The 24,450-nt window shown below is 32.7% G+C and overlaps 1 protein-coding gene and 1 pseudogene across 4 annotated transcripts in view; one reads left to right on the forward strand and one right to left on the reverse strand.

Annotated features, from left to right (window-relative positions):
• TMEM68 (transmembrane protein 68) overlaps window positions 1-24,450 on the reverse strand; it is a 35,000-nt gene that overhangs the window by 3,244 nt on the left and 7,306 nt on the right. The window contains exons 3-8 of one of the 3 annotated variants that reach the window (XR_013763282.1): window positions 24,005-24,398; window positions 16,177-16,344; window positions 13,372-13,565; window positions 11,206-11,336; window positions 8,471-8,531; window positions 6,389-6,528 (exon numbers count right to left, since the gene is read on the reverse strand). Coding sequence is in view for 2 of the 3 variants with exons in the window: in XM_079136831.1 (XP_078992957.1) it covers window positions 6,389-6,528; window positions 8,471-8,531; window positions 13,372-13,565; window positions 16,177-16,344; window positions 24,005-24,329 (888 nt within the window). In the remaining variant the exon portion in view is untranslated. Of the gene's footprint in view, window positions 1-6,388; window positions 6,529-8,470; window positions 8,532-10,791; window positions 11,337-13,371; window positions 13,566-16,176; window positions 16,345-24,004; window positions 24,399-24,450 lie in introns of those variants that run through there. The other 2 variants (XM_079136831.1, XM_079136832.1) reach the window with 2 other exon arrangements.
• Window positions 904-6,378, forward strand: LOC306654428 (annexin A7-like; annotated as a pseudogene). Its single transcript has 3 exons — window positions 904-919; window positions 1,038-1,498; window positions 2,331-6,378. The product of its transcript is annotated as an annexin A7-like (transcript).

Below are 24,450 nucleotides of genomic sequence, written 5' to 3' on the forward strand. Positions count from 1 at the left end.
TTAGTTCAATAAAGTCTGCTTATACAAAGTGACACGGCTACCTAAATTTTCAGGACAGGTTTTTTTTTTTTTTCTCTCCATTACCTTCTGTCTTTACTGTTAAAAAAAGAAAGAAAAAGAAAAAGGAAAAAAAACCTGACCCCACTTAAATCCAAATGGATAGGTAGGAAGACAATTTAAAAGAACAAGATAGAATTCAATTATATCCTAAAGAAGAATGCGTTTATTAGGGAGCAGCAAAGATATATATTAACAACAATTTGTGTGGGGGTAGAAGTAGAATCAAAGGGTCAGGTCTCAGTTCTGGGATAGCTCTTAGATCATGAAGTTCTTAGGAAGGCATCATTTCAGGATGAGAGAAGAGTCATGCTTTGTAGAGAATATGCCCTGACCCTAAAAGCCAGTGTCATAGGATTTTATCTTCAGGCCATACGGCAGAAAAAAACTGAATATACTTAATGAACCATTTGAAATACTGAAGAACAAGAAGGCATATAATGTATCATTAATGTTACCTTTGTGAATCTTTGTATCAACCTTGCATGTGACCAGTCTCATCTAACATAATATCAATAGCTGCTTCGGTTGCATATCCTCTTCTAAGTGACTTACCTTGATGAGTTCCAGTAAGGTAGGGTATATTAATTTATTCCCTTTCCCTGACAGGTCCCTCTGTTCCTGACCATCTCTGCGGGAGGATCTCAGTCCCTACCTCACAGAAGTCTAGCATCATTGCTTTGGCAATAAAATACCAGTAGGAATGAATGGGTCACTTACAAATAGAAGCTTTGAAGGCCATCTCATAGTTCCACCCCTGACCCTTTTCCCTCTACCATATAAATGGCAACACTCTACCTGGGGCTTTCCTTTTAGCCTAATCTCAAAAACGATGAAGATAGGGACATGGACAAAGCTACAGGTAAACCTCATCAACATCAACAAAAAGTAAATTTTATCATCATAAGCTTCTAAGATTGTGTTTTTGTTACTATAGCAAAACCTCATCATTCAGTTTTTTTCATGTATAAAACAGTAATAATGCATCCCTGTTCCATCTGGCTCAAGACCAGGTTGGGCTCTGACGCTGCTCCTAGTCAGAATATCATACCCAGGCTATCCCCCGACAGGTTACCCACTTTTCCCTGACTATCCTCCTGCAGGTCAGGAGTCATCCCCCGGTCCAGGTCAGTATCCTTATCCTAGTGGCTTTCCTCCAATGGGAGGAGGTACCTAGCCACCAATGTCAAGAGGTGGTTACCCAGGAGCTGGAGGCTACCCTGGTGCCTCACAGCCAGGGAGAGTTCCATCCTATTCTGGAGTTTCTCCAGGCCAATGGAGCCCCACCCAGTGAAGTGAGATGTTCTGGTTATCCACAGTCACCTTCACAGACTTGTGATGGTGGTTCAGCTAAGTCCCACTACCTAGTAGCTTTCCTGGAGGTCAGATGCCTTCTCAGTATCCTGGAGGACAATCTCCTTATCCTAGTCAGATCAACAGAATCCTTTTCTTGAGATCCAATATTTATGGCAGACTAGAGGGAGGCTGCGTTCCTTGTTGCTCTGTAACTTGGGTTTCAAGCAAAGGAAGTTTGTTTCTCTGTGAGACAGTCTTTGCTACTTATTGATTCCCCATTTACCTCACTTGTCCACTGCAATCACCTACAGTCTGCCAGCATGTGAACTACTTTTTGGGTGTAGATTGCTCACTGACTACCACCTATCATCTGCTATTTGCCCATCTGCCTGCCTCTTGCCTGCCCGTTGCCTGCCTTTCACCTATTCATCACCCAGGGCCCAAGGTCCACCTGCTGATCATCCACCGGTAGCCTGCAAATTGACCTCAATTGCCAGTGGATCACCGGATGCCTGCTGTTGCTTAAAAGTCCACTGTCAGAGTACCCACAGGTTTGGTTACACGTGGTTGCTGCCATTTTGAGACAACAGCCAGAACCTGCAGGACCCCTGGCCGACCTCACCCACAACTGGAGCTGCAGCTCCTCATTTGCCAACACATTTGGAAGCCAGTGCGGCCATTTGGATTATCCTGGAAGTGGAAGCTCCCATCTTTAGGTGGGGCAAATCCCATCCTGAGACTCCTGTTGGAGACTGGAAGCTCATTGTCAGGTAACTCTCATGCATCAAGCTCCTGAAGACTGGGAAGTTTGAATACTATATGACTGTTATAGTGTAGTTTTCTTTTTTTTTTTTCCTTTTTGAAAATTTTTAAGTTTCTATTTATTTTTCATGCTTTATTTTCCTTTTGTTTACCTGTTTCCTCAGAGTCTCTTTCTTCCTTTTTCCATGCTAACAACCAACTTCTTTTGATTACAGAATCCTTTTCTTCCTATCCCCCCCCCCGTTTCTTTGGATTATAGCAGTGAACCTACAGCAATGACTCAGGGCTCTCAAGGGACCATCCAACCAGCTGCCAACTTCGATGCTATGAGAGATGCTGAAATTCTATGTAAAGCAATGAAGGGATTTGGGACAGATGAGCAGGGATTTGGAACAGATGAGCAGGCAATTGTGGATGTTGTGGTCAGTCATTCCAATGATGAGAGGCAAAATATTAAAGCAGCTTTTAAGACCATGTATGGCACAGCTTTAATCAAAGATCTCAAGTCAAAATTAAGTGGAAATATGGAAGAACTGATTCTTGCCCTGCTCATGCCACCTACATATTATGGTGCCTGGAGATTATGGAATGCAATGTAGGGAGCAGCAACTCGGAAACATGTATTGAATAAGATTTTGTACACAAGAATATATCAAGATATCTGAGAAATTGTCAGATGTTATCAATCAGAATTTGGATGAAACCTTGAAAAGCACATCAGGTAGGATACACCAGGACACTTTGAACATCTACTTGTATTCATATGCCAGGGAAATTGTGATGAGAATCAGAGTGTAAACCACCAAATGGCTCAAGAAGATGTTCAGTGTCTCTATCAAGCTGGTGAAGGGAGACTAGGGACAGGTGAATCTTGCTTTAACATGATCCTTGCCACAAGAAGCTTTCCTCTGCTGAAAGTTACCATGGAGGCTTATACCAGGATGTCTAATTGAGCTTTGTTAAGCAGTGTGGGCCCCAAGTTTTCTGGATATGTTGAAAGTGGTTTGAAGACCATCTTGCAGTGTGCCCTGAACCGTCCTGCCTTCTTTGCTGAGCGGCTGTACTAATTCTGTGAAAGGTGCTGGCAGAGATGACTCCACCCTGGTCAGGATCGTGGTCTCTGGAAGTGAAACTGACCTTATACAAATCAAATAGATAATCACTCAGATGTATCAGAAGACCCTGGGCACAATGATTGCAAGTGACACAAGTGGAGTTATCAAAAGCTGCTTCTGGCCACAGTGGGTCAGTAGAAGGAATTTTTTTTTTTTTTTAAGGAATGAATGAAGCTAAATCTAATGTCATTTTTTTTTTCTATATAAAGTCAAGTCATATCACAATGATGTAGTAATTTTGCAGTTTGTAAAGCCTCATTCTCACTGCTTTTATTCTAATCAGGATTTCAAATTGAATAAAATCACAGCAATATTTAAGAAAAAACTAATAATTAACCTATAACAGCCAACAACTCAGGAGGCTGACAAGAAGATATCAAGTTTGAGGCTTAGCAACTTAGTGAGACCCTGTCTCAAACAAAAACCAGTGGGAGGGAGAGAGGCTGGGATGTAGCTCAGTGGTAAAGCACCCTGGGTTCAATTCCAGTACTAAAATAAAATAAAAACAGTAATAATTAGGGTTGATCTGAGGATTAAATTAGACAACATATGGAAAAGAAGTAAAATCATCTTTGTAAATAATATGATCTAATATGTAGAAAATCCTAAAGATCTCACAAAAAAACAGAATAAACAAATTCAACAAAGTTGCAGGATATAAAAACAATACATGAAAATCAGTTGTTTCTATATACTGACAATAAACAATGAAACAATAGGAACAAAAATAAAATCCCAATGAATCATAGAAATGAAAAATAAAAAAATGGCATCAAAAAGTTAAAATATTTAAGAATAACCTTAACCCAGGAGGAGAAATATTTGGACACTGCAAACTATAAAACTTGCTAAAAGAAATTCAAGAAAGCAGAAATAGAAGACATCCATGTTCATGAACTGGAAGAAGCAATACTGTTAAAATGTCTATACTGCCCAAAGTAATATATAGATTTGAAATTCTGATGACATTTTTTTTGCAGAAATAGAAAAAAAGTCCTAAAATTTATATGGAACTAGAAGGGACTCAGAATAGCCAAAATAGTTAAAAAAGCTACAGTACTCACATAAAGGCCAAATGATCTTCAATAAGAGTGCCAAGTTTACACAGCAGCAAAAGTATAGGCTCTTCAGCAATGGTGCTAGAAAATTCAATACCCATATGCAAAAGAATGTGTAGGGGAAATTGGACCTTAAACAGTATAGGAAAAATAATTCAAAACATAAAACCTAAAACTATGAAATTCTTAGAAGAAAGCATAGGGAAAACCTTCATGACATTGGGTTTGGTAATAATTTCTTAGATAACACACTAAAAGCACAGAAAGTAAAACTAGACAAATGGTACTACAGCAATCTCATAACTTCTGCACATCACAGAAAACAATCATTAATTGAAATGAAACTTACAAAATGGGAGAAAATATTTGCAAATCATATATCTGTCACGGGGTCAACATGCGGAATATATATAAAGAAGCTCTACAACTCAACAACAAAACAACTGCAATAGCTAAAAATTGGGCAATTGACTTGAACAGTCATTTCTCAAAAGAAATGTTTACATATAAACAGCCAACAAGTATATAAAAAGTTGCTGCTCAATATCATTAATCATTAGAGAAATGTAAATCAAAACCACAATGAGATATCAACTCATACCCATTAGGATGGCCACTATTAAAAATAAAAACAAAACAGAAAATAACAAGTATTGGTAAGGATGTAGAAAAATTAAAACCCTCATGCACTGTATGAGAATGTAAAACGATAAGTCAATGCGAAAAAGAACATGAAGGTTCCTAAGAACAATTAAAATAGAATTTGTATATGATCTAGCAATCCTACCTCTGGATATATATCCAAAAAAATTCAAAACAGGATCTTGAAAAGAGAATTTTTCAAACTCATGTTCACTGTAACATTATTCATAGTAGTGAAGACTCAAGTAGAAACAAGTAGAAACAATCTAAATGCCCACCAACAGATAAATGAATAAAGAAAATGGGGTAAATATTATTCAGCCTTAGACAAGGGGAAGATTCTGCCATGTGCTAGAAGACACATGAACCTTGTAAACATCATAAGTAAAAAAAATCTAATCGCAAGAAGACAAACATTATGATTCCCCACATATGAGGTATCTAAGGTTGTCAAACTCTAAGAAGAAAAAGTAGAACAATGATTGTCAGGAACTACAGGGAGACAGAAATAAGAAGTTAAGTGGTTTTGCAAAGTGAACTGGTTTTGCAAAGTGAAAAACTTCTAAGAAATCTGTTGCTCAACAACGTGAAAGTACTTAACCACTGAACTGTATATTTAAAAACAGTTAAGATGATAAATACGTGTGCTTCCTATTACAATTAAAGCTTTAAAAAAGAAACCAGACTAATATATGTACCAAAGATTGGTACATAATCAAAACACATTCGTCCCATTTTCTAAGTGATTAAATAAATGACATTTATTGCTTTTTTTTGTAGTTATATACCCTCTAAAAGCATAAGTACAAACTGAGATATACCCTTTGAAAGTGTAAGTGCAAAGTGAGTTGTCTTTTCTCATTCTCATTTCCTTGATTTCTTTGCAAGAAGCATTACTGATCATTCTCACTTTTTAAAAAAAACTCACACATTGACTTCTATCACACAAATTTACTTATTCCACCAGTTCCCTTTCAGTTAGCTTCAATTGTTCACCTTCCTTAAATGTTACATTTCTTATAACTTGTCTTCAGTCCTTTTCTCTCTCTCTTCAATCTGCCCTACCAAGCTCAAGGTTTCTGCGACTGCCTCAGAGCAAATGACTTCTGAATCTTCATCACCAATTCTGATTTCCCTCCCCTAATTTCAGCCCAATATTTCCAAAATCCTACATATAGACACATATCCCTAGATGTCCTGCAGTTGACTGTAATTCTATCCTTGGTCTCTAGCCATAAATGTCTGTAGCACCACCTACTATAACTGTTGCTCACGTGACAATAAAAAATGTCTTCAGACATTGTCAATTATCTCATATGGGGCAAAATCATCACTGGTTGAGAACCACTGACAAAGAACATGATTGTAGAATACTTAAGTAAATAAATTATGACATTTTAAATATAATAATTGAGAACAAATATCTGTCCTAATACTAATAAAGATGAAATAATTTACCTTTTCAGCTAATTCTTCTGCTGTTATCTTTGGATCATAGGGAATGGGATCACCTAAATAGGTCCGTAACTTCACTGGAAAACCACCATACATTGGAGCAAATGGATAGCGAAATTTTTCATAAAGCCACCTAAATAACCCTGTTTAAAGTAAAATCATTTTTATTGATTAAATATTTTAAGAACGTGATTGTAAACTTTCCAATTAATTATGTGAGATTTATAGGAAAGTAGTAAAAAGTATTACTTCTTAGAATTAATAAAATATTTTTTAAAAAATGAGCTTTTTATCAATTGTAATAAATGATACCATGCTAATGCAATATATTAACAGGGAAAACAGGAAGATGGTGAGGGGATACATTTTAAAAAACCCTATATTTTCTGCTTAATTATTTTCAGTAAACCTAAAAATGAAAAACATTAAGTCTATTAATTTTAAAAAATAGATTTTAAAACTATGGAAATTTGAAAAGACAAACCAATTACTATTGCAAAGCAAAGGGTAAAGACTGCAAGCAAAAGAAGCTAAAAAGTGTAAGAGACAAAACAAGTGACTTACATGAATTAAAAAAAAAGGGAGTATAAAATAAATTCATGTAGACATAAGACTATAAAACACTGATAAACTATGCAAAGACTGAAACCCATTATTATAAATTAGAAAAAATAAAGCTAATACGTCAAAGCAAAGAATTTCTAATGCTAACGACCAAATCTGAAATTTAGCAGGATTAAAAAGAAAGTAGTGGAAAGGTAAAATAAATGGATGGACCAAGTTTAAAAAAAAAAAAAAAAAAAAACAGCATCAAGGGAATCCAGAAAAAGCCATGTAATTAAGTACTGTATTAAAGTTGAAAACACTGTTTACACATGGAAATGTAAAATATACCATCATATCTAAAGTTATTAAAAAAAAAAAACCTGGACACTAAGTTTTGAGATATTGAGCTTTAAAGTCAAGAAAAAAAATTAAAAAGCAGTCAAAAAGAATTTTAAAAATAATTTATCATTAAAAAAACAAGTTCTAGGGTGGGAGGGGTTGGGGGAAAGGAAAAAATAACAGAATGAATCAAACAACATTACCCTATGTAAATCTATGATTACACAAATGGTATGCCTTTACGCCATGTACAAAGAGAAACAACATGTATCCCATTTGTTTACAATTAAAAAAAAAAAGTTCTAGATTAATTCTGGTTTGCATTTAAATTATGAAAATAAACTAAGAGAATTCCGCATTAAAGGTCAAATATCACACCAATCTGTTTTTCCATATTAAATTTGAAAAAAAAAGGAAGTAAATTTTGACTTAAAAAACATGGAATATCAACACAAAATAACGTCACATACAAAAGAAACAACAGCAATTTAAAACTCTTCAAAGGAGGACCTTTATGTAGATAGGAACACTAACAATAAGAGTGTTAGGAATATAAAATATAGGCAATTAAATATAATATATAAACCATAGGGTACAAAACCACAGGCTATGACTGGGTACAAAATTTCAAAGAAAGAAATAAGACATTGTGAAGGAAAAAAAATCTCCAATTGCTATCATCCCTATAACTAAAAGCTTCTTTCTTAATCCATAAATTAAAAGTAGACAAAAAGAACTTGTCAAAGTAAATAGACTATGGTTCAAAATACTAAAAAAGAAATGTGAAGTGACAAAAATAAACCAAAGCAAATGATGTCTTCTCAGATTGTTAACCTTAGTTCAACTTGTAGTATCATTCATTTTTAAAGCTGTTAACTTCATGGTTAAAAAGATAATATATAGATTTATTCTAAACCTCATCACCATGGTGCAACAGAATAAGTTAGATAAAATGTTTTCAAATTTTAAGGAACTCACTACAAATAAACTTCAGTTATATATATGATAGTCTTAGCAAAAATATAATATCTAAGAACTGCCATTACTTAGAACCAGTTGTTTAAACTTTATATAGGAAAACACCTAAGCAATTCATCTATTACTTAATATTAATAAGTCAAAGGATTCCTTACAGGGTTCAAAATTCCAAATATTTTAAATATTACATTATAATTAAAAACCATATGAATCAGAACTTACTTGTTCCTCCAAGTGATCTAAATCCTTCTCGAATATTTTGTGTAAACATAGGAATGATGGGCTAAAGAAAAGAATTTGAATTAAAAAGTAAATAAATAAATCCATTCAATGTCTCCACTGAAGTCACTAAGGCAAACTTTTGAGGGCCTATTTGAAATTATCAGAATAAGATTTAAAAACAAGGGCACACTTGACCAGTGTGATTAATCAGACTAAATTCAACTTGATCATTTGTAAAAATATAAATTGGAAACACTACCCTCCAGTGGCAATACACAATATTTCATTTACCAATTTCCCTAATAGTCCACATAAATCCTTGAAACTCAAAATAGAAACTACAGTAATCATTTATTTCATTAAATAAAATGAATGCAGTAAACTGGTTTTAGGAGGATACTGAATGATATGCTCAATGAAGTTACAAGATAAAGATTCTAAGGGAAATTTATATAAACAAAGGTTTTGGCAAGATGCGATCATGGAATTACTAAAACAACACCTTTTGTAAATTTATTAAATTTAAAAATGTTCAAAATTGATGAAAAACCTAAGACTTGCTGCAAATACAGGAAATGTAAAGAATTCTTCATATCATCAACTTTAGAGGATTTATGCTCACAAATTCATGATTTTCATATTTCTATGAATACCAATGGTTAAGTGTAACTTTTAATAATGGAAACATTGATGCCAAAAAAATGAAATATTGTGAAGTATTATATTGAAGTTATGCCACTGTGAATACTAATATAGATTAAAAACTGAATAAACACTTTAATGTATATACCAATATACTGAATTAAATGTTATAGAATGGGTAAAACTGTACATGGGGTGGGGATTCACATTACTTATAGAACTGGATAGTATATACTGATGCATATGCCTGAGCCTAATATAGAACTACTTGACTTAATGAGTAGGGCTTGGATTTGTGATATTTAAATAAGCTGATAATATTATTTAGTTTTGAAAAATATGGACTGAAGGAAAGAAAACACAGATACAGCTATTTGTACTACCTCACCTATAACTAACTGGTTACTTATTATACCTCTTTTCTTACCAGAAGGAAGACACCTAATAGATTGCAGGGACACTGTTTTTTCACTGCTGTACCCCTAACACCTAGAACAGTACCTAGAATAGATGAAGAGCTAAAGAAAGCCATCAATGAATTAAAGAAGGAATAAACAGAAGAGAGAGACAATGCATCTAATGAATTAATGTGTATTCTCTGAATATAAAGGTCAGTAATAGGCAGCAGCAATCTTAAAATCACTTAAGAAGAAGAAAGAAGTCAGGTATGAAAAGCTTCAGGTGAAGAATTTAAAAATTTGATGGAGTTAATTCATGAAGCTTACAAATTAAAAAGATTAAGTGCATTCAATTCTTTTGTAAAAATAATCATATTATAATCTAGGAAATTATTACTAGCTTTCTAAAATAAAATGATGGCTGAAATCCTAATGTTTTAAATAGTTACAAAATGTCTTTAGAGTTGACAACTTAAAACACCCAAGAAGGAACAGAAACCTTTCAGCTGATAGATACACACTTTGTCTCCCTTAAAAAGTATTGATGGACTTATGTCTACCAAATGGCATGATCCCAGAAGTCTGTTTGCACTTTATAAAGACTATTTGGGTTCAACATTTTTCCTTAAATACTTAACTCTCTGGAGACTAGACATTTCTAGAAGCTATTAAAGAAAATCTGCCCTAGTAAGTTCAGTATTTCATATTATTGTCTGTGCCTTAGGTTTTAAAATTTACATTGAAGTTTATATTCTTAAAGCCATAAGCATTAGCTTATTACAATTTGATCTTATATTACATTCAATCTACCCCTTGTGTGTACTTTGTAAATAAAGTAGGGTTTGAGGTATTTAAATAAGCTGATATTCTTATTCAATTATTCTAAATAACCTAGAATTGTTTACTATTCACATGTGTCTGTATGTATGCATGCATATGAACATGTGGATACAAGACAAAACGCATTTTTAAAAAAAATATTCTTGGGAAATAGTCCAGAGTCTTACTTCTGCCACAAAAATGTGAGAACCATTAAAAAAGTCACTTACCATATCTAAGCTTCGTTCTCCTCATGTATAAAATGGAGATAAATAATAAGTATCCTATCGCAAAGGGTTTATGACTTGAGATTATACAAATAAATAATTTTATTGAAACGAAATATTATTTTGTTTTATATCTGTTATTTATTTTCCAATTAAATGCACTAATTCTTCCCAAATTTAGACATCAAGTTACTTGAAAATTCTTACCAAAGTCATAATTCTCTAGAATTTACAAAATAAGTGATTTATATTACATATCAAAAGTCTATTGCTTTCAAGTGAACTTTACATATTTTCTACTGATATTTTACGAACTACATACAATCTAGATTTTTCTCCTCTTGATTTGTTAGACTGTCACAATTAACATTTTTAATTTTTATTTTTATCACTGCTGGGGATCAAACCCAGGGCCTCACACATGCTAGTGCTCTACCACTGAACTACATCCTCAGGCCAGTATATAACAATTTAAAATGTATTTAATTCTGCAACAAGAGTCTTAAATTTTTACTCATAGCTTATGATAACTTTTTGAGGCCTATTAAAGGATTTTCCAGATGGGATACTTGTGTCATACACACATTACTAAAAGATTTCCTTCACAGATCTGAAAGGTCCCTTCAATCTCAGATGTCAGTAGACTCACTGTGAAATGTAGTCAGGGATGGCAACAGCACCGTTGCCTTGAGTCCTGAACTGTGTGTTCTGCTCTGCTGCTGCCTTGTTGTGACCAGATCCCTTCCATCCCTCCATCTCTCTGTGCCTGAGTGTCCTCATCTGTAACATTGGAATAATTATATACGTCACCTCCTTCCATACAGGAGTACCAGGAAAAAGCGTTTACAAGCACTACAAAATGCTGGGCTGGCACAATATTTATTAAGCTTATAATATTGTTTTGTAGATTCACAGCATTAAAGAATTGTGTTTGTTTTAAAACTAACAAAAGATTCTTTCACACATTTTCTGAAATCTTTATACAAAAACTTTAATCATCTGGATTATCTTAATTTACCTAGAAACTTAAGGATTTGAATAAGAGGTATTTTCTTTGTATCATTGCTTTCAGGCTTTCTTCTACACAATATGTTGCTTAAAACTGTAAACTTAAGAAAGAATAATTAGAATTTCACAAAAAATTTATGTGATTCCAACTCTTATTTGTGTCACTTTTAAACATATGAAGACATATTTTCAAAATATAAACTTAAAAAGTGAATCATCTTTAGTTTTTAATTTAATTAGCTTTTTAGTTTTTATTATTGCTTTAATATAACATTGCATTTTCCTTAATTTTTGTACAACTGTATATAATCTTTTGTATTCCCTGTTATTTATACAGCTAGGTTTTTGTTTTCTGCATCAGACCTTTAAACTTTCTGGAAAACACATAAAAAGTGCTAAAAGTTAATTTTCTATATTATTGATATTATTTAACATAAAATTAAATTCAAAAGGCAGCTTTTCATTAGTAGTGTTTGACATTGTCTTTTAAAAAAAAAAAAAAACAAATTCTATTCTAAATTTAAATACTAATTCTGATTCTAAATTCAAACTTAAAAGCCTACTCAAAACTAGTCTCTGTACTAAGTATTTGAATACAAAATCCTAGTCCTCAAGGAGGTTATAATCTACTGTAAGGAAGTACTGTTTAAATTTTTGTGTTATTTAAGCATTTAGGCAAGTGCATTTACCCAAACTAAGATCACACTCATGAGGCACTACAGCAGTAACTTCTAGGAGTTAAATATACAAATACACAGAAAAGAGCTCAAAGCATTTTTTTTTTTTTTTGCTGTGAACTTTGCAATTAAGACAAGAAAGCATTTATTCTTCTTCAAATATTATTCTTTGGTTACAATGAGTCCTTCATACTCTCTTTTTTAATCAATAGTCCATATTTGCAAGATGGTCAATCAAGCTAAGGGTCACTATGCCACAGCAATGGGAACACAAAAAATCTGAAATGTGGAAGTTATTAGCAGCAGTCTCCAATAGACCTGGAAAATACCCTATCAAAGGTACTATGACTTCTTTTGCCGACAATCTAAAATAACAGAAGCAAAGGAGAAACACTTCCTAAGTAACAGATGAGAGTTTTCTAAGAATACAGTAACAATATGGAGACCAAAGTGCTAAGAAGTACTTTTCAAAGGCAAAAGAAAAGCACAAAATGGCATTCACATTATTTGGTCTGTTAAGTAGATTAATTTCAGTGAATCTCTGCAGAATCCTTAATTTTACTGACAAATTCATTTGGGAAATCTTTAATTAGTATCCAAATTAGACCAATGTCTGGTCTTTATAAGATAGCTGATCACATTTGCTGATGAAAAATGATAAAGTTACAGATTATTTCAGTCTGGTTATAAAAGATGGTCACAGATAAAGGATTATAAACCCAACAACCACTCCTGAAATATACCAACTCATTCACATCAAAGATCCCAAAGGTTTGAAGCAAACACAGAATTGAACTGGTTATACTAGCGAAAAAAAAGATAAAAGAAAAAAAAGCAAAACTAAAGGAATGATGAAATTATTTGTATACAATTACAAATATGATTTAAAGATGAATCTTGAATGTAAAATAAAATCTTGCTGGATATTTGCAAAATTTCAAGATTATTTATGTAAGATGGCTTTACATGCACAAAGAATACTTCTCTACTGACACATTTTAAATTGTATATATAATAGCTTTTAAAGTATTTAATAAAAAGGGTTTACATTCTTATATACTTTCGTTCACTAAGCATTTATTTTAAATTTAACTAAGCTTTAGTTGAGTGATTAATTTTATACAACTCACCACTTTTGCATCAATTGCAACCTGAGCGAAGCCTTTTCGATTACCCCATATGATGTTGTAGGTTTCATCACTAAGCAGAGCCTCTCGAACTCCACCTGGTGAAATAGCTAACAAGTGACCACTCTTCAAAATTTCAACACATTTTTCTCTTGGTCCATGCAGAGCACAAAATACATCAAGTAATAAACTAAACCCTGTAAGAAAGATGAAATCTTGAATACTATTTGTTCTATTATTTAAAAGCAAGAATCTTCACAACCTATGACACTTACTACCTATACTTACATCAGTAACTTTATTTTCTTAAGGTTAACATAAAATTAATATTATTTGTGAAGTAATAGCTACATCTTACTGATAACCTACTACTGATTACTTCCTACTGGTCATCTACTATTCTGGCTACTTTACATATTCAAACTCTTAAAACTCACAACAATCTTGGAAAATAGGGATTCTTCTCCTGTTTTACAGATGAGGAAACCTGAGCTCAAAAATTAGGTAGCACACAGCTAAGAAGTGCCAGAAGAGAAATTCCCATTCAGGTATGTCTGGCCCCAAACTCCTTCCACTGCATATCATGCCAAAAACATTCTAAAGTATCTATCAGGGCAATCAGAAATAATACCCCACTGGCAATTACAAATCTAATCTCTCATTAACCCTTAAAGAATCACTTGAGAGAATATGAATTTACTATGATTGGCCCTACCCAAAAGGGCAAGACTATAATTAAATCTACTGAAATTATAAATCAGGTTATGCTAATCTTACAAATAAATTTTTTTAAAGAATAATAGCAAACATTAATAGTTTTTTAATAAAGTGAAGGTGTTTGATTCAAGAACTAATTAAGAGTCTTAATATTACACAGCTTTTCAAATTATAACTATTTACAGATGAAGAACATAATCCTGTCAGCAATTAAATATTTTAATAATCTTATGCTGGAACTTTGGAGCACTGTTAATACACATGCATCACTCTTTGAGACAGAAATATGGATGGGTCCCTAAAAACTATGCAAACTAAGCAAATATCTCATTAATTTAAAGGACTGAAACAAGATTATAAATCATTAAGATTTAAATATCTTCACCCTACAGTCCATTAAAAGCTCAATGATTTAACAAGATGCATTCTCATAATAAAACAGGGAACAAGGGAGGTTTCAAAAATTACAAGACAGAAAATCTCTCTTGCACTAAGAATCATAATGATTCTATACCTCCAGAAAGCAATGACAAATATAAGGTAAATCAATGTCAAGATGTTCCAAGAATCAAAAAGGAGAAAATTATTTGAAAAGCCAATGCTAAAAATATTCACTTTATAAAAAGGAAAAAAAATGGAAGTAATCTAATGTTCAATAAATGAAAAAGTTAAGTACACATATTAGTTATAAACATTAACTGTTCCTTATAAAATACTGCAAAATGTTAACGCTTACATGAAATCTTCTTTAGAAAACCCACAAAATTGTTTGCAAACCATGAAAATAGGTAAGTTAAAAATGAAGTAAAACAAATCAAATCACTGGCTATATTCGAATGGTAAGATAATGATGTTCTTTCGTTCTCTAATTTCGAAAATTATTAGGTGGTAATGTTACCCTTAAATGGAAATCTTATACCTAACTTTTTTTTTCTTATAGCTAACTTATACACAAAGTACAAATGAGTGTTTAGTGATACAATGATACCCAAAGCACTAACATGTTTATGAAAGGCATTGAAGTAGATCATTACTTAATTCACTACCAAGTTTGCGTGTGTCTGGTTGATGGATCAGCTTTATTTTTATTAGTTCAGAACAAGCAATCAACTTTCCTGACTTGTTTCCTGTGATTTAGTAACAGAAAATAAGATTTAATCTAAATGAATTCATTCAAGAATGATGTTCTTAAAACTCTAGTGTTTGAAACCATTTGGCTAATTAATCTTTTTTTTTTAAATGGTACTAAGACTTTATGAACACATTAAAAAGAATATAGTCCTCAATCTTAGCATTTAAATCCACCAGGCAAGTTGTGTGATAGAAGACATAACATATATATTCTTTAGGGCAGTATAATGATGAAGACAACAGCTTGGCCAATTTTTTTTTCTAATTTTGATTTGCTATCAAATTGACAGCTATTAAATCCATTGACAGTAGAATTAAACAAAAAATCAATGTCTCATGAAAAAATTCATCATATGAAAATGGGTTCAATCCCCAGCATCACCAAAAAAAAACCATATACACACCCGTACACGCACACACACACATACACACACACACACACACACAGCTCTGAGAAATTAAAATATAAGGATATAGTTCAGTGGCAAGGTGCTTGCCTAGCATGCATGAGGCCCTGGATTTCATTCCCAGCACCAAAAAAAATCAAATACATTTCAGGATTTAAGCCTGACAATGGCATGTACCTACAGTTCCAGCAACTTGGGAGGTTAAGACAGGAAGATCACTTGAAACCAGGAGTTTGAGGCCAGCCCAGTCAATACAGAAAGAACTACTCTCAAAATACAAAACAAAAAAGATTTAACTTATAAAAATAATGATTAGATAACTGTTAACAAAAAAAAAAATTAGGTAACATTTTTTGGACATAATGTTTTTATTTTTAAGATACACTGCCTAAATAGGATAATCAGATGTTTTCAAATTATAATTTCAAGTTCGTTACCCTAAACAGGCAAAAAGCATTTCCAAATGATACTAAAGACCTCAAACAGACTGCCATGTAATTTAATCATGATGATTAAATGTCTTTCTATAATTTTTCTACAGTGACAAAATTACCTGGAATTTTAAAGACAAAGTGATCAGCTACTACTCGGCAAGTTCTGCCTTTGTGGATAAAAATTTTAGCCATGAAGTAGTAAAAATCTATGGGAATAGCTCCATGATAAAAAATTATAAGTGCTGGTCCTTCTTTTGGTATTTTTTCCATCCCATGAACTTCATAACCTGTTCAAAAGACAAAATGCAAATACTTAAAATACATTTATTAGTTTATTTGTACTAAAGGATGTTCAGTAACTCAAAAACTCAGTCTTCTTACTGGTTCTCTTACCACTTCCCTTTTTATTTCCTCTTCCCCTTTCCCTTTCCTTTTAATGCCTTTAGTCCTATAGCCATAAAATGGGGCTGGATAAAGTGTGCACTTGCACAGAGAGGTGGCAAGAGGTGGTTCAGAACAAGTACTAGAGTCCATGCACAGTGAGGTAGGCATCCACATAGAGTAGAGAGGAGCAGAGAATAGTCATGACAACACTCATGCAGAAAAGAGTCTGGCACAAGCGATAAGGTTGAGTAGAAAAAGGAGAGAAACCAAAGTGGGGCAAGCATAGAAGTCAGAGCCGGGGTAAAAGGAAGGTATTCACACATAAGTCATGACAAGGCATGAGAGGGTCAGAGATGAATGGACTGAGGAAGTGTCTGTGTAGAGGGGTGACTCATGGACTGAGCAGATGAGGAGGGCACTGTGCAGTGTGGTGGCTTGGCTTAGTATGTCTGACCCAAGCAAAGTAAGAGGATATCCAAGAGTGTTAAGAATGGTGGCAATGATGGGAGATAGGTTACACAGAGAGGGATGGATCAAATGAATCTACATGTTAAGGATAAGGAGCTAGGTTTCTCACTATGGGAGGATGAGCTTACAAATATAGAAAAGGAAAAAAAGCGAATTATAAACTCTGTACTCACAGAGAGCATCACTTGCTCCCTAATAAAAAAAAGTCAGGTCCACAAACTCAACTTTTTTGAGTGTCAAAGAACTAAAGAAGCTGTTTTAAGAAAGTATGTTTGATGGTTCAGAGCTATATGATTCCAATTTTAAGCTGATTAACAATTTATAATGATTTTAAATTCTAATATTATGCTAGGTTGGAACCTTTTTTTAACCTTATAGATTCTATGATTCTTTTGATCTTACATGATTTTTTCCCACAGAAGGCAATATGATTGTTGTTTTTATTCATTCACTTAACATTTTTTCCAAGTATTGTACACTTGCTTTCTAATTTCTTAATTCTAATTCAATTAATTCAATTAATTCAATTACTGAGGTTGTATGAAGTTACCAAAAGGATCAACTATCCAACTGGAGGAATTTTCTGAGAAATAAAATACTCTGTTGAGGGATATTCTACATAGAATATTGCTGAGGTTCTCTCTGGCTTACAGAACATGATAAAAATATAAAATAACTGATCTATTTGCATAACTTCTTACCAAATCACCTGATTGAAAGCAAATTGAAATAATTGATTACTGACAAAAACAACAGTTTGCCATAGTGCCACCAAGCATTAAGCCCCAGTATTATTTAATGGTGTCACTCTAAAGCAAGATGTGATCATACTATTCTCTACCCAGACATTATCAGTGGATAACTACAGAAGTACAAACTTCTCAAGGCCTTTTAGGTCCCAACAGCCTACTGAGTGACATTAGACGATTAACATATCAAATGAACTAGTTGCAACTCCCTGAATATACTTTCCCATTTTGTGCTTCTGCGCCTGTAGTTGCTTTAATTGAAGCACTACCTGTCCTGTTTCCCTACTTGTACTGCACTTTAACTCCTCCTCTCAGATGCTAAAGTCATGAGGTTCTGAGTATTTTACCTCTAAAAACTCAAAGTCTATTGCCCTCTTACCCAGTATCAGTTTCAAAATGAAGTTCCATCAGCTCCCACCTGTTGTAAACCAAACTTAGAGGGATCTGATGAGCAATGGAATCTCAGAGAAGGCAGTCCCAGAGATAATTATTGTCACTGTCCAAGAAGGGACATTCAATCTGCAGATTTTGAGTCATCTGGGTCTCATGAATAAGAACAGCCATATTCTACAATATATGTGGCTCTCTTATTTGATGTCATTCAATACAAATTTATTTCCCTTCTCTGCTGTGATTCCATGCTTACCAGGCACCATCCTGATTTTCTGGCTTTCTCATGCAGATTAGCCTACAGGGAGAGGATATGAAGGTCAGTAGTATAAAGCTCAGGGAGTTTCTCTAATGGCCAAAGGTTTATTATGTAAATGAGTTAACTGCCTTCAGGCTTTGGACACCAGTATCATGAATTCAGATAATGATAATCTTCTCCTGAGATAAATCCCTTCTAAATTTGCCTCAGAAATTCATTTTTAAGCCCATATACCCATACATTTTGATAATTTAATGATGAAGTTACCCTTTTGGATATTCCTCAGAAAAGCAATTAAAACTAAACTACCTAAAAAATAAAGTCCAAACTACTGAGCATAAAATTCAACATCTTTTAAAACCTAGCTTCAGTCTACTTTTCCAGTTTGTCATTCAGTATACTTCTCATCCACAAAAATTCATCATCTAGTTCTCAATACAGTCTGTATTTTATTTACTGATAAGTAGCAAATGGTATCCTACTGAGTATAGTTATGAAACTGTGTTTCTATTCAATAGTGTATCTTGGGAATCTACCTATGATAAGCACGTGGTTTTTTTTTTTCTTTTTCTTTTTAGTAGTTATGAAGTATTCTAGAATAAATTCATATCAATGTTCATTTAGCCATTTCCCTGCCCAAGGACAACAGAATTGTTTTCAATGTTGCAAACATTATCACAATGAATACCCATTTACATGCATCATTGTGCAGTCACTTGAACACGTGAAGACAACCTTTGGTCATGATATTTTCATCCTCAATTATAATAGATATACTACTACTAAATTATTCTCCCTCCAGGATGGCTACACTACATTACTTCTCCACATGCATCCAATGAGGGTTTCCATTTCTCCACATCCTCATTCTTTAACATTATCAAATCTAATTTTTGCCAATCCTTTGGATAACAATGAACTCTGAATTATTTTAATTTGTGCTTTCCTCAGTACCAGCAGTATTAGTGCGTCTATAATTATTGGCCATTTGTGTTTGCTGATTACATCCTTAGGCTATTTTTAAGTTGATTTTTTTTTCTAATTTACCTTCTAAGGATTATTGTAAATAAGTTGTGCCTATCTGTTCTGCATTTAATTTACTATCTTTTCAAAAGAGCTTTCATTTTTCTGTCTTAAGACTTTCCCTACTTGAAAATTATCAAATACTTTCCCATAATTTTTCCTACTGGTCTGAAATACCACTTTTATAACTTACAAGTTTCACATTTCTGAATTCTTTAATCTGTTCGATTTATACATGATGACCCTGGGCTGGGGAGATAGCTCAGTTGGTAGAGTGCTTGCCTCGTAAGCACAAGGCCCTGGGTTCGATTCCCAGCACCACAAAAAAAAAAAAAAAAAAAAGTGTCATATATATGATGATCCTTTACCTGTACCAATATCACAAATTTAATCATCATAATGTTTTTTCCATGAGGAGGAAAATATTCTTGTTTTCTCAGATTGCTCTTCGTTATTCCTATTTATTCTTCTATATAAATTTTAAAAGTTGGATGAAAAGTCACTTGAAATTGCATGGAATTAACAGATGAATTTGGAATATGGGCTGTAAAATGACATCTTTACCACATGGAAACTTTCTATCCATTCAATTCTTTTTGAGTTTCACCTACATAGTTTCTCCACAAAGTTCTCACGTTTTGTTAGATTTAGCCCTTAAATAGAATATTTTCTGTTTAGCAAAAATTACATTATTATAATGGTTTAAGATAAGCATTTTTAAAATGACTATTGGTGGCATGGGGCCACATAATTTTATGATGATCTTATATCTAGTTCCCTTGGTTAACTAATCTTATTAGTACTGATAAGTTTGCTTCTTTCAAGTGTCTCTTATTTTCTAATTGTTTATACTTCCTATTCCTAGCTTCACTCCCACCAGGGACAATATTAAATAGTATTGGAACTGCAGTTTGTTTTAAGGTTGACATGATTAACTTCTTGAAACTAGTAGAACTTGAGAGCTCTGGGCCCTTTGTGGAGGGAGAAGAAAGATAACTTTGGACACTGTTCCAATTTCTTTTATGATTATTGGTCTATTTTGTTTCTCTCTTCTTTTTGAACCAATTTTGATCATTTCTATTTTCCTACAGCATTGGCCATTTCATTTAGTCTGTAAGTACAGTGACGAGAAAGTTATTTATTTATTTTTTTACTATTTATTCTTCAAAGTCTTATTCAAAAGCTACCTCTTCTGTGAATGGTGCTTTTATTTTGTCTTGTAGGAAAAGAAAATGAATAACCCAAGATCACACAGAAGGACCAGGATATAAACCTACATTTCCCTAACTCTGAAGTCTGTATTCTTGCTCCATACCACAGCTACATAAATGCTAATCTAGACCTATGATTTCCAATTACTGATTGAGTTGTGAAATAAACTAGTCAAATGTAAAATAACTTTGGTGAGTTATGGTCAGCATTTTTCTGAGAATGGAAAACAGAATACATTACATATAGAAAGCATATAGACTTTTCATGAAACAGTATAGACACATATATATATATATATATATATATATATATATATATATATATATATACTGGATGATAAAATGCATTTCTTATCAGGAGTAAGAGTAAAAAATTCAATAGCCTAAAACTGTATTTTTAATTCCTAGGGACCCACTAAGTATGCTAATTTGAACTAAATAATGATCAAGAGACACAAGGGTTACATATTCTAGTGCCATCCAAATTATCAGAGAAAGGTGCTATATAATTAAGACTTAATGTTTATTGAAATGTTGTATATAACAAATTATGCTAACATTATGCATGAAATTCCACTGTATCCTTACAACAACCCATTTAGAAAAAAAGAATGAGATTCAGGAAAATATCCTTTTTGAGAAGGTTAAAGTAGCTTCCTCAAATCTTTATCAATTACAAAGAAAAATAAAGTAACTTTATGATATAGAAACCTAGCAGACACCTTCTTGAACAAGTGACTGAAGTTACTATCACCAGTGATATCATGACTCCTCTAATAAAGGCGCTGAGAAGTACATATCATCATTTTTGTGGTATTCTTGTCAGAAATTCACAACCTCAATCTAATTATGGAAAACATCAAATTCAAATTGAGAGACAGTCTACAAAAAACTAACCAGTGCCAAAACAAGTAACCAAGGTGCCAAGGTCATGAAAAAAAAAAAAAAAAAAAAAAAAAGACTAAGAAACGCCATAGACTAAAGAAGACATGACAACTAAATGCAACAAAAGACTCTAAAAAGGGAACACTTATAAGAAAATTTAAAGTTTGAGTAAGGATAGAAATATAGCTTAGTAGTAGATGACCTGCTTTGATGCATAAGGCCCTGGGTACAATCCCCAGCACCATAAATAAAACAAAACAAAAAAGGAATAAAAACTATAGTTTAATAGTATTATATGACGCTTATGTAAAGATGCTAACATTCAAGGAAACTAGGTGAAGTATATATGGAAAGTCCTGGTACTTTTATGGCAATTTTTCTGTAATTCTAAATTTTTTCAAAATACAGTGTTTAAAAACTCATAATTAGTGCAGAAAGAGAGAGGAAGAGAGTCAAACAGGGAAAAAGGAAGGGGAGAGGAGGTAAAAAGAAAAGGTAAATTACTTTCCCACAGTTATACAGCCAGTAAATTGGGAAAGCGTGGTTGCATAAAAGACAAAAGGGTGAAACAAAACTTTTATCCAACAGAAGTACAGATGGGATATTTTCTTGATATCTCAACTTAATTCTTTCATACAAACCTTTGTGGCCTATGGTTTATTCTATGGGACCCTTTTAGTGAATAAAATGTGTCCAACTCACAACAAAAATAACAAAATATGCAGTGAAAGAAAGTTACAGTTTGTTATCATGGTCGATTTTTTTAAAAACCAGTAATTCATGTACTATAAATAACAAACCCATGTGATCAGATTACCTCTTTAGTCAACTAACTACATTTTCCAAAAATTTTCTATTATCAATGAACTAAACATTTACATTGGAATTAAGTAAGCATAAACATTATTTTTAGACAATGAATAAACTCCCTTGTAAAACAAAAGCAAACACCACAATAACATATACCTAAGATAAAACAAACAAATGTCTCAAGGAAAAAACATTCCTTATTTTTCTAAAGGAAAAGTTATGATCCTCATTACCTTGACAGTTATACCAAAATGCATAGTTTAATGTTCTCAAAATAGAGATTTACTGATGACTCTTTTTTCTTATTTTCAGGGGAAATCACTAAACCTGAGTCCAGAATTTTAACATGTTATTCATATTTTCTAGGAATAATGTTTTTTGAAAAATAAGTCAAAGTCTTTAAAGACTATAAAACTTGAGGGTAAGGACTTCACCACTCATCACCAAGTAAACTACCTAGAAATGGAGACATTTAAGAAACATCAAACTAATGTTCCTCCATATAGTATAGTAATATGTTGCACAACACATAAGAATCACAATATCTTGAAGAATCAAAGATCACTTACATTATACTCAGTCTGAGGACAAAATATAACTTCAAAATAAAAAACCATCGAAAATTTTTATACAAAAATATTTATAATAATTACACAAGTAATTTGTATAAGAATATTTAAAATAATAAAAAAATTACTGTTCAATGATAGGTAACTAAATAAATTATAGGATTTACAGAATTTCATGTAGTTGTTAAAAGTCATATTCATGAGAAGACTTAATGATATGAAAAATATTAGTTTGCCATGCATACAAGAATGATAAACATATTTTAAAAAGTAACAAATATAGTAACATTTTAATAGAGTTCATTTGAATGGTAAATATTATGTGACTGTTTTTTCTTCATATGGCTACATTTTCTTCAATATGGCTACATTTCTTCCACAAATGTTATTAAAAATTAGATTCTTTTAAAGTATAAATTAAAATTGATTTGACAGCAATTTGCAAAATCTAAATATGCACACAAATGCCTTTTATTCATGTCCTGTGTCCTGTACAACCAGAGAAACAACAGTTGTATCCCATTTGTGTACAAGGAATCAAAATTTAAAAAAAAAGGGTAAAGAAAATCAATCTTTTAAAAAGTATAATTTATCCTAATAAAATGTTAAACTACAATCATGAAAGATTTAAGCAGATTAAGAACTAAAAATTTCCTCTGAGCCGTTAAGTACATATCTAAAAATACCTTAAAATTACATATTTTGCTATAAAACAAATTTAGTGCTTAAATCTACTAAATTAAATCATGTCTCCTGAAATGAAAACATGAGAGGGTATGAGAGGTGCCACTGACAAGCAAGAACTTTAAAAGTACTAAAGAAATGTTAAGAATTCAAAATATCAAAGGTATATGGTTCCTGTTTGCAAACCTGCTGTACACTGTGACTTTTGACCCTGAATCCCCAACTCTGGACAGATTTACTGTATAAGAAACAGAGCACAAAACTTAGAGCCAGACATCAGAGATTACATCTTGGCTCTGCTTCCTAGTGTACTGTGGCAAATAAACTCTCTCAGCCCATTTGGGCAAAGTCATTTAAAGAAAACATTTATGGGCACAATGCAAGCAAACAGATAACAAGGAATATCACTTCCATTATTTTTTTAGTATCTTCTCAATTAATAAAATGGAATGATAAGATAGGTTCAGTGCCACACACAGACAGCAACACATAGAGATCAAAACAGTCTTGCTTACCATGCCAAACTGCTGCATGTCCATCCCACAGAGTTGCCACTGTTTTCCTTGCACCATCCCATAAATTATGAGAATAAGCTTCTTTTAGTACGTTTTTCCTCTTATAAATGTGTAAGAAAATAATAGTAAGGTAGAGAAGAAAGATAGTAAAATAAGGAAGTATTAAAAGAATTAGTGGTGTAAAAACCCACAAGAGATAGTTTGCAAAATTCAAATAGTCCTCCAATTGCTCCACACCAAACCATTCTTCAAGTATGTGAATCAGACAGGTCATATAGGGTATAGAATCCTGTCCTGAAGCACAGGTTTGATTTTTGTCTATCATTTTTCTTTAGGTGAAAAAGACAAATTCAATCTCTTTCTTCACTGCCATAGCAGATCTTTAATTTTGACACTAGAAGGGAAAAATAATTCAGTTATTCTCTTCAGAGATACAAAGTTAAATG

The sequence above is a fragment of the Sciurus vulgaris genome (assembly GCF_902686455.1).
Source record: "Sciurus vulgaris genome assembly, chromosome: 1".
NCBI classification, from domain to species: domain Eukaryota; kingdom Metazoa; phylum Chordata; class Mammalia; order Rodentia; family Sciuridae; genus Sciurus; species Sciurus vulgaris.